At 42.6% G+C, this 19,924-nt stretch overlaps 1 protein-coding gene across 14 annotated transcripts in view; it reads left to right on the plus strand.

The window, feature by feature from the left end:
* The window catches only part of LOC137626304 (uncharacterized), a 455,153-nt gene that overhangs the window by 205,787 nt on the left and 229,442 nt on the right, over window positions 1-19,924 (plus strand). For 12 of the 14 annotated variants that reach the window (XM_068357415.1, XM_068357417.1, XM_068357404.1 and 9 more), the window contains 2 exons: window positions 7,871-7,983; window positions 19,831-19,866. In XM_068357415.1, coding sequence (XP_068213516.1) covers window positions 7,871-7,983; window positions 19,831-19,866 — 149 coding nt within the window. The remainder of the gene's footprint in view (window positions 1-7,870; window positions 7,984-19,830; window positions 19,867-19,924) is intronic. The other 2 variants (XM_068357408.1, XM_068357424.1) reach the window with 1 other exon arrangement.

Consider the following 19,924-nt stretch of genomic DNA (forward strand, 5'->3'; position numbering starts at 1 on the left):
TATCGGAAAATGTCAATAGGGGTCTGTAAGATCTATGGAGACGGTGTGAGACCCTTGGGGTAGTAAGGTCTATATTTGCGAGATGGTCATCATCTGGAACTTATCATTTGGAAAGAATTTGTTTAGTGGGAACAAGTCCAGGATAGTTTGAAGAGTGTTCAAATCTTTCTTGGGCATGCAAAATAGCCACCCTTGAAAATTCATGGATTTTGTGCAACGGATGACTCCCTTCCGGAGAAAATCCTGTGCATAATCCTTCAAAATTGTGGTTGTAGGTTGGAAGAACCTCTTGAACTGGGGAGGTTTCTGTCTCCATTTCTAGTGTAGGCCATTTGAGACCATGCTGTGAGCCCAGGTACCGAACCCATTAATCCCTGAACAGGTGAAGTCTTGCCCCTACCGGGAGTTCCTCGTGCTCTTTAACTACCTTGCCTCTACATAATCGGCCTCTAGATTGACCGCCCTTTTCAGACTTTCCCCTGCTACTGGTGCCTTTCTTTTGAGTCCTGGCAGGGTGGAACGTGGTGGTGGCTCTCTCATACACGGGGTTGAAGGCTGGAGAATGTGGTACATGCTGCTGGGGAACCGTGTATACAGTCTAAGGGATGGTGGCAACCGAGGCTGTCACAACAGGATAGGATTTCCTTCCCTTAAAGTGTCATCTAGGCTTCTTGCCCTAGGGTTGAGGGAAATTTCCATTTAGAGGACATACCCCACTTGTCTACAAGGCTCATATTCTCCTAAGCTGCTTTGTCCATGACTTCCTTAACCAGTTCCTTGGGGAAGAGATCTTTCCCCCAGATATTGGAGTCGATCAGTTTTCTAGATTCATGCCTGATCATAGTAGCAGCTAGTATGTGTTCTCTACATGCCCTCTTGGCTAGGAAAAAAGTATGGAGATCATTATGATATATGGCTAGTGTTACGCCCGTGCTTGTGAGTCCGGCCTTGCTTAAGGAACTCAGGGCAACAACAAAAAACAATGGTAAGGTCACCAGTTGGCAATAAGACAAGGAATACCAACAATAAGTTATATTTACTATAATATTTGAATAAAAATTAATTGAAAAAAGGGAGCACAACAGATAGCTACAGTATATTCTAAGTAAGCCACGAGGTGCTTCACGGGGAGTTGGATTGTCACAACGTGCTCACGTGGAGTTGGGTAGGCCGTGGATGGTTTCAGCACAGCAATCTCATTCCCTGGAAAGGGAAATAAATTATTAACCGATTACTTACTTCTACAGGCTGGGAACACAAAGTCGTGTGGTTAAAACCTTTAAGCAAATAAAATGAAAGTGCAAAGCTTAGGAATTTAAACACTATCACGTGGGAATCAACACTGTCACAAGGTGAATTAATTAAGGTTAGGAGCAAACGCACACTTGGTTGGGATATAAGAAATGGGATAAAAAAAGGTTCACTGGGTAGGAACTTTTGTTAGGATAAAGGAAACGTTGGGATGTGATAAGGGAAGGAGATGGAAGGCTTGATAAAAAGGACTCTGTTTTCTCCCTTGTGGAGAACGTGTCACAGGTCCTGCCTCCCTGAAGGGTGAAGAGCGAAGATGAATGATGTTGCTCTGATGGAGGTTGGTAATTGAAGAAAATGCTACGATGGGAGTTGGAGAGCGAAGAAAGATGCTCATCCGTTCCTATGTCGAGTTAAGAGTGGGTCCTCCCAAAGGGAGGGGTGGGGGGTGTCATGGACTTGACTGCTGTCCCATTGGTCATCGGCCTCGGTCTCGTCTCCCGACACCCTTCGCGACTCGTCCCCCTCCTGACTTCTCCTGGTATCCCTTGTGTGGTGGCGTGTTCTTTGAAGATGTCTGAAATGTCTTCAATCATTCAGATGACTCGTGGGAGCTTATTATATTGTCTCTGGGCCGCATATTTAAAGACACTGGAGCCAACAGTAGATATATATCTAGGTTCCAATAGTTTGTAACCATCTGTAACTATTCTCGTGTTGACACGATTTGTTGACTGCACAATATGTAGCAGTCCTCTTTAAGTATTTTGGACAACCGGTTCTGATAACTTGGTGGGTTATTGTACGTATTTCAAATTAAATTCTCGCTTTTATTGGTAGCCAGTGTAAATCAATTAGTATAGGGGTGATCCTTTCTCTAGGTAGGACACCTTTTATCAGTCTTGCTCCTTTGTTTATTATGTTTTGTAATTTCTCAAGTTCAACTTTTGGTATATTGTAATAGCTGGAGTTGCAGTAGTCAATCTTGGTAATAACACAGTTTATCACAAGTTTTTTTTACTGAATTTTCATCCAGGTACTTTTTTATAAATGCAATATTTCTTAGATGATAACCAGCAGTTTTTACTACATTATTTATTTGGGCATATAGAGACAGGTTACTGTCAAGAAATACACCTAGATCTCGAACTTTACTAGATATCGGCACCGAGTCTATTTATGTTCATTTGAATATCACCCAAGCTTCTCACGCTGTTTCTCTTACCCACCACCATGAACTCAGTTTTGGTCTCATTTAATTTTAGGTGTTTGTCATCCATTCTCTAACATTATCAAGGATTCGGTTTAGAGTTTCAGTAGTGTCGTCTATATCATTTATGGAGAAGTAAAATTGTGTCATCCGCAAATAGTTTGAACTCCACACCATGCCTTTTTAGTATTTTCGATAGACCAATAGTATAGATGCAGAATAAGATTGGGCCAAGTATTCTCCCCTAGGGTACCCCTCTGTTTAAGGGTTCATATGATAAGAGTTTCCAATTTGTACACGGTAATTTCTACCAATCAAGTAGTCTTTTAGGTATTCGAAAGCTTGATCTTCAATGGCAATGAACTGTAGATCATTTAGTAGCAGTTCATACACAACTGTATCAAAAGCAGCACTGAGGTAGAGTAATATTAAAATACCACATTTATTTTCATCCATTTTCAGCAAATTATTTACAACAGAGCAGATGGCGGTCTCCGTGGAGTATAGTTTTCTGTAAGCAGATTGGTTGTCAGGCAAAGCTTCTATTACTTCTAAGTGGCTGACTAGTTGTTTAAAAATTATGTATTCAAGCACTTTTGAAGCAAAGGATAGATTTGATATAGGTTTATAAGATCTTAATTCCTGGTAGTCCAGAGCATTTTTTTCAGAATTGGTGCGACTATAGCCATTTTCTCAGATTTAGGAAACTTACATTCTTCAATGCTTGCATTTGCTATTCTCACTATTATTTTGGCTAGACTAAAAAAGTTTCTCTCCAATTACTTCAGATATTGGCAAAGGATCGATCGCACAGTTTGTTTTCTTTGCTCTCTTGATAATCCTGGTGATGTCATCTTGTGTTATGTTGTTAAACCTTATTAATTTTGTCTGTGTTCCTGTTGTATCCTTAATCTGATGTTGAGTATTTACAAATGACCTGGTTATATTTTCAATTTTGTTTTTAAAGAATACTAGAAATTTATTTGCTAGTTCCTGGTCACTGTATCCATCAGGTAGCTTCTTTTCTTTTACATTTCTCATTATACCATTTAGGAGACGATATAACTTATTTACGTCTTTTGCTGCTTCGAGGATCTTTCTCTTATAATAACTTTTTTCCCATCTTATTAGGTAGTTATATTGATACGTAGCAGTTTTGTACTCTACCCAAGTTTTTCAGTTTTTAACCAATTCCACTTTCTTTACGTCTTTTTTCCCTCTTTTCACCAAAGTCTCTCCATCAAAACAAGGAGATTAGTCTTTTACAGTTACAGTCTTTTCCATCGGTGGGCACATGGTATCATATTCACTTTTACTCACTTTATTATAAGTAGTCGTAAGACAGTTAACACACTTAGCTCCCAACAGACGTTGGTCATCATGATCAGAGGGAATGTTGATAGCATCATTTATTTTCTTTAACTTCTTCAATAAATACAGTATGAGAAAAATTTTTTGTTATGTCTAAAGTTTATTTCTTTACTGATGCATGTTTTTGTAGAGGTAGATGAAACATAATAAGTTTGTGCACTGGGGAGATAGTACATTTCTCTTCAACTTTTATATCAGATGCAATATTATTCATGTCATCACTTAAAACTAGGTCCAACGTATGCCCGGTGAAAGTAGTTGTACAGTCGACATTATTCAGTAGTCGATATGATTCTAATAACTCACTAAATGCCAAAATGTCAGGATTTGATGCGTCCTCCATCCAAAAATAGAAGTCTCCACAGATAACTAATACGTTTTTCTCCATGATAATCATCTCAATGAGAGCATTGAATTCTTCAAAAAAGATTCTAGTGTTTGTTCTCGGCAGTTTGTAAACTGTTACAAAGGATATTTTTCTATTTTTTTGTGTAAAGTTTTATTTTTATATATTCAAAGCTTGTTACACTAGTTCTTTTTAGAATTTTGAGATTTGAGTAACTTTTATGAATAAAGAGTCCGACACCCCCAACAGACCTACCTCCCTCGTTAAGTGAAAGAAGGTGTATGTGGGGGGCGTCATTTCAGTGATCTTTGCCTTGTCCAAGTTATTTACCCATGTTTTAGATAATGCTAGTATGTCCAAATATTTCTTGCTTATCAATTCTCAAATTTGAATAGTTTTATTACCTACAGATTGTATATTTACATAGCCACAGTTTAAGACATCCTTAGTAACCATGATCAGTATTTTCTGCAAGTCTTTTCAATTCCAAGTCATAAGCTTTGCAGTCTCTTGAATTTACTATGTGGTCATTTGGTTTGTTTAACTTTGTGCAGTTGATGCACTTTGACACTTGCGAATTACACTCCTTGGTGGAATGCTTTCATGAACATTTCCTGCAGTCTTTATCATCATTCTTAGACTTGCAATTTTTTTCAAGATGTCCATACCTCTAGCAGTGGTAGCAGGTGATCATGTACCTATCACGTATGTTACGAGTACCCTTTCGTAACGAAACATTGTCCCCATTATCATGAATAGCCCTCTGAACTTCAGGATCACATTTCAGCACAGAGTGGGTGGTCCCACCCGAAGCATTTTTCTTCAGGACTACACTTATCTTCTCTTCTATATTTTTTATTTAGTCCAGGCAGTGATTTCTTTAAATCACAGCATTTACTACATCATCATCATTGTACACATTGCATATCATTATTTTTGGTTTTAGTTTTCCGATTTTTCTCATTTCATTGTCAGCAAGCAATGTCTTAATTTTGTTTGGAGCCTCTTCTCTGATAATTTTGTTTGCAAAGTTTACAACATTTCCACTCATAGTTGACCTCGTATTAAGTATAGGAATGTCTTCAAGTGCCTGGTCAACCTCGCGTTTTCTTTCAGTAATTTTAGTTGTATTTGTTGATTTAATTACCTACAGATTTTTTTTCCTTAACTTTGTCAGCAAATGTCGTGTTCTCCGGTTTTGGGTCCATCAGCGTTTGAAATGTTGCCTTTATTGATTTCAGATTCATAACAAGAATAAAACTTTCTCAGCGATGTCAGTAGTCTGTGTGAAATTTGCTGCGTGTGCGCTAAGGTCCGCAAGTTTGTTTTCCAAGTCAGATATTTTTGCATCTTGTTAGTTCAGGGCCTCTTCTCTCATATTCACCTCTTCCTTCAATTTTGATATACTGTATATAAATTGGCTTGTCTGGCTTCACCTACTCAGTTTGGGCATAACCAATGGAGGTTCTTCTATCAATTATCAATGATGCCTGTCACTATATACACTCATTTCTTATGGTAGAATCTATTGCATTCACTTCCTATCCATTTTTTCTGGTCTCCATCTGTGTTTTCACATGAGGCAGAAATAGTTGGGGACAGACTTAGTGTACTGTTTCTTATCATTTAGGTTTCTCCATGAGATTAACTAATATCTTTTCAATGATATTCAAAGCAAGAAACTAAAAGCTAAAACACGACTCAGGGCTTCTCCATGAGATTAACTAATATCCTTTCAATGATATTCTAAGCGAGAAACTAAAAGCTAAAACACGACTTAGGGCGAGTGTTGAATGGAGCTCCGCGTAAAACACGTCTACACACTAGCGGCTCAACTCACTTCTCCAATATTGATAATAGAGCAAATATTTTCTTTTACATTATAAAAATAAGATACTTTTGTTGGGTAAATTAGATGAGTTGAGTGAGTGAATGAATGATTTTCATATTATAACTAATAATAATGGCTATAAACGAACAGTATGAAAACTATGATAACCTATAACATATTGGTGCATGAGTAATAATCATTATGAAGATATTTGAAATAAGTTATTTGTATGTGCGCATTCTCTTGACACAGAAGCGGGAACTTGATATAATTGATGATTGTTAAAATGCTTCCGAAATTGAAAAATAGAATACAAAAATGCTCTGATAAAGCACATTATTATTATTATTATTATTATTATTATTATTGTTGTTACTCTTATTATTGTTATTATTATTATTATTATTATTATTATTATTATTATTATTATTATTATTATTATTACTAGCTAAGCTACAACCTTAGTTGGAAAAGCAAGATGCTATAATCCCAGAGACTCCAATAGGGAAAATAACCCAGTGAGGAAAGGAACAAAGGAAAACAGAATATTTCAAGAAGAGTATCAACATTAAAATAAATATCTCCTATATACACTATAAAAGCTTTAACAAAACAAGAGGAAGAAAAATTAGATAGAATAGTGTGCTCGAGTGGACCCTCAAGCTAGAGAACTCTAACCCAAGACAGTGGAAGACCATGGTACTGAGTCTATGGCACTACCCAAGACTAGGGAACAATGGTTTGATTTTTGAGTGCCCTTCACCTAGATGAGCTGCTTACCATAGCTGAAGAGTCTCTTCCACCCTTACCAAGAGGAAAGTGGCCACTGAACAATCAGTGCAGTAACCCCTTGAGTGAAGAAGAATTGTTTGGTAATCTGTAATACCCTATGAACCAAGAAAATTTGATTATTATATACAGTAAGAAAATATTCAATAAATATGAAGACGATTACAGTATCATGACACAGCATGATAAATCTACGGAAATTTCAATTTTTAAGTTCAGCATATATCTAGATCTCTTGGGCCCTATATTGCTCGTAAGTCAACAACTATCTGTACTTTATATTGGCCCAACATTGATAATATATCTTACAAGGATCTGAGAAACTTTTTTGACTATGCGTCCATAGACAGAAACCTAGCCTAACCTCTGAAATACTTATCTCAATTATGAAGGTATCAGAAGTCAACACGCTGCATCTTTTACATTCCGAGAGCCTTGACAGCCTAATGATGAGTCTTACTATAGGATGAGGGTTTGTATTCCTGTAGGAACAAATAACAAATTTTACGAAAAATTATCTTTTCCATGACTACATTATACAAACTTGAATAACTTCTGATACACCTTGTTAAAATATTAACAGCCCAATTCCATCCAAGCTGAAATCATACTTCTATTAAAGTACTCGTGTTTGTATAGTTAGGAAAAATACAAATTGCTTTTAAAATTTTGTGATTTTTAAGATGGATGAGGTGTATAAAGTTTTGGTCCCCATGGCATGCAAACTTGTATCTTAACTGAAATTCTCTGCCTGGAAGAATTGGTCAAAAGTTATATTGTTGCAGTCAACTAGGTCTTGTGTTTGATGAGAGTTCTGGTGTTTACTGTTTTCCGTAAAGTTTAATATTTATTTCGTTACTCAGGATTAGCATGAAAAAATAGTCAGAGTTGCTTATGAACTCTTATTCATTTGGTGCTCTTTCAGTGATTCAAAATACACTTACATAGAAGTTTGATATTAACCAATGTTATTTGTGAAACATTTACAAGTAAATCTTGATTTTCATTCTATAGATGAAATTTTTTTTTTTTTGTGATGACATTTTTATTTATTTTTTTTTTTTTATTTCAGACCTGACACTCAGTATAGACACACTCCAGCAGAAGATCTCAACAGTCGCCTTAATGTAGTTGTAGCTCTCACCTTGGCATGTGTTCTTGGTTTAGGCTTGGGACATTTTCTAGGTGAGTCAACATTTTATAGTTTGAAAGTGTGAATTGAAATAAGTGTGATTACTACAATTTTATCAAAGTAGAAATGCAAAGTTTCATTGAAAGGAAAATGAATATTAATATTGACCAATTATTAGTTGTTCCATAACTGGATTACAAACCTACGCTATTTATAGGAGTATTACTTTCGGCAGAGCTGAAAGAACGAGCCATTAGAAATTAGCGACGGTTAACCACCCATCCCGCTAGTTAAGGGGACCCGGGTTAGTAACTACCCCTCTCACTCAGACACCTGTGACTGTACTTCACTTTACCTTTGTCTTGGAGGCAGAATTGTTCTTATCGTTCTTCCTCCTCATTTTTTGGACTGCCGTTAATAATCTTTGACTTTTTATCTTTGTTTTCATATCATTCTTAATATTTGTAAATATATTTTAAGCTTCCTTTACAGTGCTTGCTGCTGTTTGTCAACGTAGTGTGGCAGGTTCTTAAGGACAGAAAACCTTCTCATACGATCTTTTCCGGGCAGGTATCCTTCAGAGTGACACAGCCTCAGCCGCAAGGGCTTCGGCTTCGTTAGATACTACTACTCCATGTGGATGATTATGTTGTCCCTCCCCCCCCCCCACGTGTCCTTGGAGGAAACTGCCCATGGCCTTCACAGAGCTTTCTTCGGTCTTGCTGTTTCTCGCCGATCTCCCTAGTTACGTGGGCAGTTCTTCTGCGGGGGAACATCTTTCCCGTTTGCGGCTTCTGAATGGTTTTCTTCATTAATTAAGTTGTATTAATAACTGCTTTGTTTGTTACAGTTTTAACGCTGCTGCTCTCCTTCTCCCGTCGGTGTTGGCTGGCAAAGGGAGTGCGCAGTCCTTAATTTGTGTCTGGTCTCTTTGGGGGACTCTTTCCCATCTGAGGATTAGTTACTCCTCCCGAGGGAGTTTTTCTCATAATTTGTTTTTCGTTTAATCTCAGTTAGCGATTCCGTACTTCTTCCTTCAGCTAAGATAGCCGACGTAGAAGAGCAGTGCTGTTAGTTCCTGTGGACTGTGCTGTCTCTGCGCCATCACTTTCCTGTTCTCCTGCACTGACATGTTTTTCTCATGTCAGCACGCTGACATGAGGAACTAGCTCCGGCTACGTTTTCTGAGGTAGCGCTCATTGTAGACTTTTCATCTTGAATAATGCTTGTTGAAGGAAAGCAAAGAGCGCTGCTCAGAGGTCTTGCTCCAGGTGTTGGACTACTTTCCCTTCCGAGGGAGAGTTTTCCTCCCCATGTGTTGGGCTGTTTCCCCTGTCGAGGGAGAATTTCCCTTCATCATCTCTGGCTGGCAACCTTCCTGCCTGCAGGGAGAATTGCTCATCGCCAGCTCGCCAATCACCGATTGTTAGCTCATCAATCTCCAATCTCTGATCATCAAACTATACTGCTGTTCCTCAGCTCATCCGATTGGTCAATCGCCAGCTTTTCAAGCATCGTCTTAGATCTCTAGCTCGCCGATCGTCAATAAGTAGATTGCCAATTGCCAGCTTGTCAGCCTGCCTATCTCCGATCGAGAGCGCCCATTGCTAGCTCTCCGATCGCCAGCTCGCTGATCGCCAGCTCGCTGATCGCCGATTACTAGCTCTTTGATAGCCGATCGCTAGCTCGCTGATTGCCGATTACTAGCTCTTCGATAGCCGATCGCTAGCTCGCTGATTGCCAACTCACTGATTGCCAACTCGCCCATCGTCGAACCATTCTGTTGTTCCTCAGAGCTCGCCTATTTTGCAGCTCTCCGATCATCAGTATGCCGATCACCAACTCGTCAATCGTCAGCCCACCTTGGAAGCTCGACGATCGCTGATCAAAGATTGCCTGCTCGTCCTTTCGCTGATCGTTGTTCTCCAGCTCGCCAATCACCAATCGCCGATTGCCAATAGTCATCTTGCTGATCACTCTTTGCCTATGACCTTGGACTCTCTTTGGCCTCGTCGTTCGCCAGCCTCGCGGTGCTCGTCTGACCAACTCCCTCGCCACCTGCTCGCCAACGAACTCCGATTCGTGACAATCCAGCTGGTTCCTACTACCCGGTCACTCATCCTTCGCTGACCCATCGACATGCAGCGATTCACCGTTCGCTCTCTTCTCTAGCAGTTTGACATTCACCTTCGGCTCTTTGATCAACGACTTGCCGATCGACGGCAGCTCGCCGCTCGCTAACTGGCCAGAGAACTTTCGACTGCTAGACAGTCGCCCTGTGTTTGCTGTTCGCCACCCGTTAGCCATTTGCCGCTCGCTAACGGTTAGCTGTTCACAGCTCGCCTATGGATAGTGGTACGCCACTCGCCTACGGTTCATTGCTCATCTTTGGCTCGCTGATCCCCATCCTGCCGATTGCCAACAGTTCGCTGCTCGACAGTCCACCAGCAGTCTTCAACTGTACGCCAGTCACCCTCTGTTTATTGTTCACCAGCTACTCACTGTTCTCCAAAAGGCAAATGACACCAGCCCCTCACTGCTCGTCGTTCCTTATCACGTGAATGGCAGTCTCCATCAGTATCTCGTTTACAGGTTACTACTCGTGAGCACTCTCTGACTGCACAGCGTCCTCCAAAACCAGCCCTTGACCTTCGTCAACGTTCGCCAGAACTGTGCCGTTCTAAGTAACGGCATCACCCCCATCAGGGCATCCAAGGGGAAGTCAAGTGTCGCCATGCCCACTTCTCCTAGCCCTCCTAGTTCAGACAGTTCTCTCGCAGGGAAGAGTCCTTATCTGACTATTTCCAGCCTTCGCTCATCGAGGAAGTCCCAAGATCCCAGAGTAGTCTGGAATCCCGTGGAGAAATCTATCCTTCCTCCTACTGGTGACCAACAGGAGGTTGTAATATCTAAACCTTCTCTTCTAGAGACCTTCTCCACGTGGAAAGAGTCTAAGGACTGTGAAAACCTGCCGAGGTTCTCATCGAGAAGTACACATCCTGCTGAGGGGCTCAAGCAATCCACATCTTGCCTCCTCGAGAACAACAAACAGGACTGTAGTAACAAACAACCGAGGCCGACGTCGCAAACGCTAGGATAGGCGATCCCCCCACTTGTCCACCAGTAGGGGATGCGTGCATCACTTCTGGAAGAAGTGTATGCAGCTCTAGGCCGAACCCTGGACAGTCTCCATGATTCATTCAGGGTATCGTGTATCATTCACTCAATATCTCCCTCTGCTGGCTAAGACCCCAATGTCAATGAGCTCCTATGCAAAGAGGTCCGCAAAGGAGCTGGCCCTTCGGGCCAAAGTCCAGACCATGTTGGAGAAGGTCGCTCTCCAAGAGGTTCTCGACAACTCCCCATGCTTCTTCAGTCGACCCTTTCTTGTGAAAAAGGCATCTGGAGTCCCGTCATCGACCTCCAAGCTCTAAGCAACTTTGTCAAACAAACTTGTTCACCATAGAGACGGCAGACATGGTCAGACAAGTGGTAAGACCACAGACCCTCATGTGCACCCTGGTTCTAAAGGACGTATACTTGCGCCGTTCTCGAACGAGAGCTAGACGCACCCGTTTACGAACATCTCGTTCCCGATTACTAATTGCGCGTTCTCGATCAAGGTCTAGATGTTCCTTGTCCAGATGTAGAGGTAAGCGTACGCGCAGTCCATCAGTATATAGCCCCTCAACCAGACCTTCCAAATTACCTCTGACCGGACTTGATGATGAGAAGGACCATTCTTCAAACAGGTGTCCAGCTAAACCTCCGGTGCCTTTCACCACCTGGGGAGTTTTAGCAAAGCGTTCGCCTACCTGATGCTTGGAAATGCGTCCCGCTGTGACAGTTCTCCGTCTAGAGTTAGTCCCTACTCAGAGGCCTCCTCTACCGACTTCGTCGGACGTAGGTGCTTCTCTGGGGCAGCAGGAAGGCGTTAGACCTTCCTCTTCCTGTGTGGCTCCTAGCGCTCCGGTTGCGAGCACTTCTGCTCGTGAATTGTGTCCGTTGACACGTGAAACTCGCAATTTTGTTTGTTAATCTCACGATTTTGCACGTGAATCTCGCGATTTCACAAGCAAATAGTCAGTTTACGTGAGCAATTTACAAGCAGATGTACCAACACCTTCGTCTCGACCCTCTGCGTCTTCCACCTCCAGCAGAAGACCGACACCCTTTCCAGAGGGGTTCAAGTAGCCTCCTAATAGGTTCGCGAATGTGCCTATTAGTCCAGACCTTCCTTCGCGCCCGAAGGAACGCGTTCCTCAGCCTCAGAAGTTACCACCTCCGTCGACTGGAGTTCCTTCTAGAGTTCCACCCAAAGGATACTCTCCTAGGGAATTTCAGGGTTTACCTAGAGGTTCAGAGCTTCCTCCATGGGTGAATATGTTCATCTCCAACCTCCTGAAGACTCTGAACGTGGCTCCTCCACAGTCACAACCTCCGACTGTTCCTTTCAAGGCAACCCATAGGATCCTCCTGGAACCCTCGTCGAGTTCGTCAGTTGGGAGTCAGGACCCTAGAAGGAAGTCGACGGCAGACAAATTGCATAGATTACCTCCTGCCCGATCGCGTGCTGAAGGTAATATTCCATCTGACTCAAACTTGGAAAGAGTCCAGGAAACGATCAGGTCACAGCCGAAATGATAAAGAATGGAGGTGAGAACGTCGAGATATTCTACCACAGGCTCTGCGAAAAAATCTGGATCGAAAACAAATGGCCAGACGATTGGGGGGAGTCAGTCTTTGTCCCCATCCCTAAGAAAGGTGACACCCTCAAATGCAGCAATAATAGGACAATCTCCCTCATTAGTCACAGTAGCAAAATTCTTTTGAAAATCATGGCTAAGAGAATGGCAAACAAACTGAACGAAGAAATCGCTGACAAACAAGCAGGATTCCGTCCTGGGAAAGGCACCAGAGACAAAATCATGAATCTCAAGATGATCCTTGAAATAAACAGAGAACGAGGAATCGACGTATTCCTTTGTTTTATTGACTACACTAAAGCCTTTGATACAGTTGCACATGACATCTTATGGAACGACATGTACTCTATGGGTTTTCCACCTCATGTCATCTCACTTCTGAAAGCACTGTACAATCAACAGAAAGCAGCAGTGCGAACATCTTATGGCCTAACGGATTGGTTTAACATCGGACAAGGTGTCAGACAAGGATGCATTGTTTCTCCCCACCTCTTTAACATCTACTCGGAAACCATAATGAGAAATGCGCTTGCAGACTACGAAGGAGGCATAACTGTTGGAGGACAAAAGATCACTAATCTCAGATATGCTGACGATGTGGTTTTAATCGCTGGAAGTATGGAGGACCTCCAAACATTAGTATCAAAAGTAAAAGCTGAGAGTGAAAAAGTGGGACTGTACCTAAATGCTAAGAAAACAAAGGCCATGAAGTGTCAAAAAGCCCCGTCTGATCAAGAAATCCTACTAGACGGAGTTGCCCTAGATAATGTCACTGAATTTACTTACCTCGGAGCAACTTTCACCAATAATGGAGACGACTCCCAAGAGATCAAAAGAAGAATTGGTATTGCAAAGAATGCAACCATCGCACTAAGCAATGTGTGGAAAGACAGACATATCACTCTAAACACAAAGAAGCGGCTTCTCAAATCACTTGTTTTCCCCATCGCATCATACGGCTCAGAATGTTGGGTTTTAAAAGCTACAGATCGGAAAAGATTAGAAAGTTTTGAACTATGGTGTTACAGAAGAGTCCTTAGGATAAGCTGGATTGAGAAAAAGACTAACGTGGAAGTTCTACAAAAGATCAATATCGAAAAAAGATTACTTGACATTTTGGATGAAAGAAAACTAACTTTTATTGGACACCAGGTTCGGAAACACAATACTCTGGAAAGAACGCTACTAATTGGATCAGTCTATGGTACAAGACCGAGAGGAAGGCCTAAAACTAGATTGAGTGACAATATCAAGGAGATGTGCGGGCTAACGATGGTGGAGTTGGAAAGGAAGGCTCAAGACCGGAATGAATGGAGAAGTTTAGTGCAGAGGGCCACGGCCGTTCGACATCGAACACCCCGTACTTGATGATGATGACTCTTATATGCCCAACTTACCCTCTATGCCAGTAAAGGTAAAGGAGGTCATCACTAAGAAACAGAGGAGAAGGATGAGAGGCATAACAACACCTCACGCTGACATCATCCATCCTAGGACGAGTAGGTACATAGGCTCGGCCAGGGAGAGCACGATCCATCCCTTCAACCCTCAAGAAATTGAGGTAGTGCCTCCGAACTAACGTCCGGTTTCTGTACCTCATCCAGAGGAAGAGCCATCAGCTCCTACTGCCAAGGCTTTGTTAAGTCCCTCGAAAACCTTCCAGGTTCCCCTCCTTAGACCGTTGAGGAACGTCCTGTGCATAGGGAATTGAAGGACACTAAGACAAAACCCAAGAATGCTGCGGAACTGAAAGCTAGAATGGCTGAGGTACAGAGATAGTCCCCTGTGGCGGTTCCTCCCAGTGATTCTGTTACTGACCCTGACCTACGTAGACTCTGGATGTGAGTCTGGAGGTGGAGGACCCCGTACATTCTGAGGACGAGAATCTTCCAAAGGTGGCCAGTCCAAACTATCACTCCGAACAGGAGAGACGTGAGTCGGAGCATAACTTTTGGCAGGTCCTTGCCTGTATAAGGGCCATCAACAGGCTGTCTACTCTTGGTTCCACCATCCAGGAAGGGAAGGATATGGTTCTCAACGAGATATTCGAGACCCAGAAGCCCTCCAGGTCCAGTGCTGCTCTGCCCTGGTCCAAGGGTTTGACAGCCACTAAAAGGAAAGCTATTGCTCAGATAGCTGGAACTTTTAGTTCTTTGAGGGCAGGTTCCTCCTCTCGGTCCCTTCCATTTCCTTTTGTTCTACAAAGGAAGTATTGAGAGATCGAAAGGTAACCACATTCCACATTCCACCATGACTATCGACCCTTCGGTAGAGTCCCTAACGAAGGGTGTACCAACTCAGACCCTCTCCTCTCTGAAGGCCTCCCTCCCGGCAGTTGAGTTCCTGAACATAGAGAGAGGCAGGAAGTACGCTGTGCTGGCTGCTTCGTTGCTCGATCTATGGCTAGGATCCTTAGGCTTAATGGTTCGCTCCCACGATCTTTCGAAGGAGTCGGCCAGGAAGACTATGGAGTCTTTCCTGTTGTCAGGTACCCTGACTCTCGAGTTTCTATCGAACCACGTCGTCAACCTGTGGGCGAATGCCATTCTCAAGACAAGGGATACCGTCATAGCTAGGTGCTGAAGGTGGAGGTCTCATGGTTGAGGAATTCACCATCAAGGGTTCATATCTCTTTGGAAGAGGTAGAGGGGGCTGCTGAGCGATGGAGGAAATCATCGAATGATTCTCTCCTCCATAGGGCCTTAACATTGCGGACCTATGATAGACCTTCCCAGTCTTCACGGCCTCAGCAAGCACCTTGCTCTTCTCACCAGTCAATTTCTAGGTCCTCTGGACCTTCTTAGGTGTCTAAGTGGCCCTTTCCATCTAAAGGCCAGAAAGGGTCCAAGTCCTTCATAAGAAAGAAGGGAGGAAAGGGAGGTGGCCTAAGTGGTCACTCCCAGTAGGAATAGCATTCCGCATCACCTACCACCTGTGGGAGGATGCCTACAGCGCCGCTGGCAGAGGTGGCAGCTTCACAGGGCAGATCCCTGGACGGTCGAAGTGATCGCCCTATGGTATCATGTCCCGTTCATTCAATCTCTCGCTACTCTAACTCGGGATTCAGTGCATCTAAACTTCTATGCAAAGAGATCCGCAAAGGAGAAAGTCTAGACCATGCCGCGGAAGGGTCCCCAGGCTTCTACTGTTGAATTATTCTGGTGATAAAGGCGACTGGATGCAGGAGACCAGTCATCGATCTCTCCCCTTTGAACAAGTTTGTTCAACAGACTTAGTTCAGAATGTAGATGGTAGACACTGTCATCCAAGCAATTCGTTCAAGGGACTTAATGTGCACATTGGATTTGAAGGTTCGTTCAAGGGACTTAATGTGCACATTGGATTTGAAGGACGCATGCTTCCAGATCCCAATCCATCCATGTTCAAGGAAGTATCTAAGATTCGTACAGGAGGAAAAGACATACCAATTCAAGGTTCTATGCTTCGTTCTCGTGACAGCTCCTTAGGTATTCACCAATGTATTCTCCCTAGTGTTATCTTGGGCCCACAAGAACGGCATCCGTCTTTTCAGATATCTGGACGACTGGCTGATCCTAGCAGACTCAAAGACGACCCTTCTTCGTCACCGAGACATGTTTCTCGAGTTCTGTCAGGACTTGGGGGTTCTGATAAATCATGAGAGGTCATTACTGTAACCTTCACAAAGACTGGTATACCTCAGTATGATCATAGACACCATCTAAGAGAAAGTCTTTTCATCAGACGAAAGAGTACACAGACTGAAGAAAGTGGCCGCTCCCTTCCTCAGTAATGAAGTTCTTCCAGCCTCTCGTTGGTCGAGTCTGTTAGGCCATCTAACCTCTCTCATCCATGTTATTCCAAACGGCCACCTCAGGATAAGATCTTTGCAGTGGCAGCTGAAGTCTGTGTGGAACCAACACTCTGATCCACTGGACGCCCGAGTTCCTATAACTCAGAATCAAGTGACGTATTTGAGTTGGTGGATGGTAGTCGAGACCCTTCGAAGGGGTCAGAATCTTCTCGTTCCCCCTGCGGATTTGATGCTCTAAAAGGATGCGTTAAAAGAGGGAGGGGGGGGGGGACGCCGGGGTGCCTCACCTGCGGCACCATTCGATCTCCGGCCTTTGGGCACAGTCAAAGGTACCAACACACAAATCTTCTAGAGATGAGAGCAGCTTAACTATCTCTTCATCAGTTCCAACAGTTGCTGGCAGGTCACTCTGTGGTGTTGATGAGCGACAGCACCACAGTAGTGGCTTACATAAGCAAACATGGCGGTACCTTTTCGCAGCCTCTATGCCATCTTGCCATTGTCATGTACACATATCCCCGTTTTGTCTAATGAGAAGACTACTCAACAAAACCAGAGCGTCCAAAGATCTAATGATGACCCTTGTAGCTCCGCCATGGCATCATGCAGAGTGGTTTCTGGACCTCCTGCAACTTCTAGTAGATTTACCGAGAGAACTCCCCCCAGGACCAGATTTACTCAAACAACCACACGCGAACATCTTCCACAAGACCGGGCAGTCGCTTCGACTTCACGCTTGGAGGCTATCCAGCATCTCCTCTCTCAGAAGGGCTTTTCACGACAAGTTGTGGAACAAATGTTCAGATACTTGCATAGTATTCTGTGGTTTTTGTCGTGGAAGGAATATCTCTTTAACTCGATGTTACTATTCCAGTAATAGCGGAGTTCCTTGTATACCTTCGGGAGGCAAAGCTGTTTTCGGTATCGGCAGTGAAAGGCTATCGCTCAGCCTTAAGCCTAGCCTTTAAGCTGAAAGGAGTGGATGTTTCTTCTTTGTTGGGGCTTTCTATACTCATACGTAGTTATGAGATTACTTGCCCCCTGTCAGAGATTAAGCCTCCTTGGAACATGGTTGCCATCTTGAGATCCTTGAAAGAACCTCCCTACGAACCATTACACCATGCAGCAAAGAGAGTCGGTGAACTTCATGGCCTATCATATGACATCACCCATTCAAGGGGATGGAGGGGAAGTGAAACAAGGCTTCCTTGCTGAGTTTATTACCAAGACTCAAAATCCGAGGGTGCTGGACCATAGATTCGGGCCCTTTCAGATTGAGTGTCTTCGTTCTGTAACCACTGACCCTGATCAGTTGTTACTATTCTCAGTGAGGAGTTTGAGATATCTTAAACACACTACAGCAACATGACCCAGAATAACACCTCTGTCTGTTAGTTCAGGGAGGGTAAAGAGAAGGATCATCAAAATCATGAGTTCCTCCTGGATTCTCCAAGTAATCGAAAGAGCCTTGGCTCCCAATCTTCCTCAGGCTCATCGACCTAGAGCCTATGATGTCATGGGAATCAGTACTTCCCTGGCATTCAAACGCAACTTCTCCCTGTTCCGTGTTACAAGTTCTTCAAGTAGGCATGTGGAAGAGACAGACCACCTTCACAGCCCATTACTTAAAAGACGTGACCCACAGGAGACTCAATACGTTCACTATCAAGGGGTTTAAGATACCTCAGATTCTTTGATGTACAGTACAACTAGAAGTTGGTTGAGGGCATTGGTTACCCCGGTTAAGACTCGTATGAATGAGAAGAATATCTGGCTTTCCTTTCTTAATTTTCTCCTTCCTTGGGGTACAGCACCATGGGTCCCTCTGCAAGCTGGCTTCAACCTTTTCAGGTAATTATCACTTCCCTTGTGTAGCCTAGTATAAGTTATAAAATTGTTTTCCTGTCCACGTCCCCTTTGCTTTTTGCGAGGGAGCAATGAGATACGTCTTGTTTTCCTCTATAAACAACCTCTATTACACTGCATTGCACAGGCTGCTAGTATACTCACTTTTCATAATTCAGCGAGGTATCAAAGTTTTCCCTATACCATAGTCATATACTGTACTAGGTAAAATTGGGTCAATGTCCATGCCAGATCTAGGACTTTCACCCACTTAAGAGCGAGTTGTCCACATAAATAACGAAAGGTTTGTTAGTATGGGAACAAATGACAAATTTGGAATATATTTTTCATTAACTAATACAAACCTGGAGTTATATACATAACTTGGCCTGCCATCACCTGTACCCCAGAAGTCCTGCCTGCAATCAAAAGTGACGTCTCTCACTACTGTGAGAGTATATATAGAGGTGGCTGGGTACCCCCAACCACCCTCAGCATACCCACTCAAGCGGTTAGGCAGGGTTACCGCCTCGCAATTAAAGTTTAATGGCTACCTTCCAGCTACGCTGAAAGATAATCCACATAAATAACTCCAGGTTTTTATTAGTTATGGAAAAATACAAATTATCTATGAATTTGTCATGTTACATAGAGACAATTAAAATACAGAAGCAAAGATACTATACTACAGCTGTACACATCGCTAGTAAGACTCAATCTAGAATATGGAGTGCAATTCTGTGCTCCAAGTATTCAGAAGGATATAGATAGATTGGAAGCAGTACAAGTTAGGGCCACTAAATTAGTTCCAACACTGAGGCCATTTGGATATAAACGGAGGATGGAACGTTTTAACTTATTTGATCCACAAACTTGATGACTAAAGGGACAGCTAATAGAGGCATTCAAAAATTCTTAAATTAATAACAAATGTAGATTACAGCAATCTATTAACACTTAGCACAAATCAATCCAGAGGTAACGGATACAAACTGGAATTGAAAAGATACACCACCACTTAATGTGGCAATTTCTTACATACAAAATAGCAAATACTTGGAATAGGCTTCCAGTGGATGTAGTAAACAGTAACATGGCAAACGAGTTCAAGTATAAGTTAGACAAGATCATACGAACTATAAATGCTTAAACTAAATTGCTCTACCAAAGAGCAAATGGAGTATCCGTGGATGGACTAAAAGGTCTTTGAGATGTCCAAAATCCTTGTAACTCCTTGTAATCCTTGTAACACACACACATCTCTCTCTCTCTCTCTCTCTCTCTCTCTCTCTCTCTCTCTCTCTCTCTCTCTCTCTCTCTCTCTCTCTCTCTCTCTCTCTCTCTCTCTCTCTCTCTCTCACAAAATTAAGTTAATTGATCTAGCTACCATATTATAGAGTATGCCATGTTTTATTCAATAATCACTAGTTTCTTTGTATAATGGTTGGAAATTGTTAATATGCTTGCAAGTTATATACAGTATTATGCTTTTGCTGGCTAGGAATTTGACATCTGCTAATTTGCTATTATGCAAATAATATATTATTAATTTTCAGGCCTAGTGGATCTTTCTGTTGGTGAAGAAGATACAGGTTTGCAGCATAGCCAATGCAGTTATATGTTTTTTTTATGTATTATACTAACCTTTGT

Source organism: Palaemon carinicauda, chromosome 2 (assembly GCF_036898095.1).
Source record: "Palaemon carinicauda isolate YSFRI2023 chromosome 2, ASM3689809v2, whole genome shotgun sequence".
Taxonomy (NCBI): domain Eukaryota; kingdom Metazoa; phylum Arthropoda; class Malacostraca; order Decapoda; family Palaemonidae; genus Palaemon; species Palaemon carinicauda.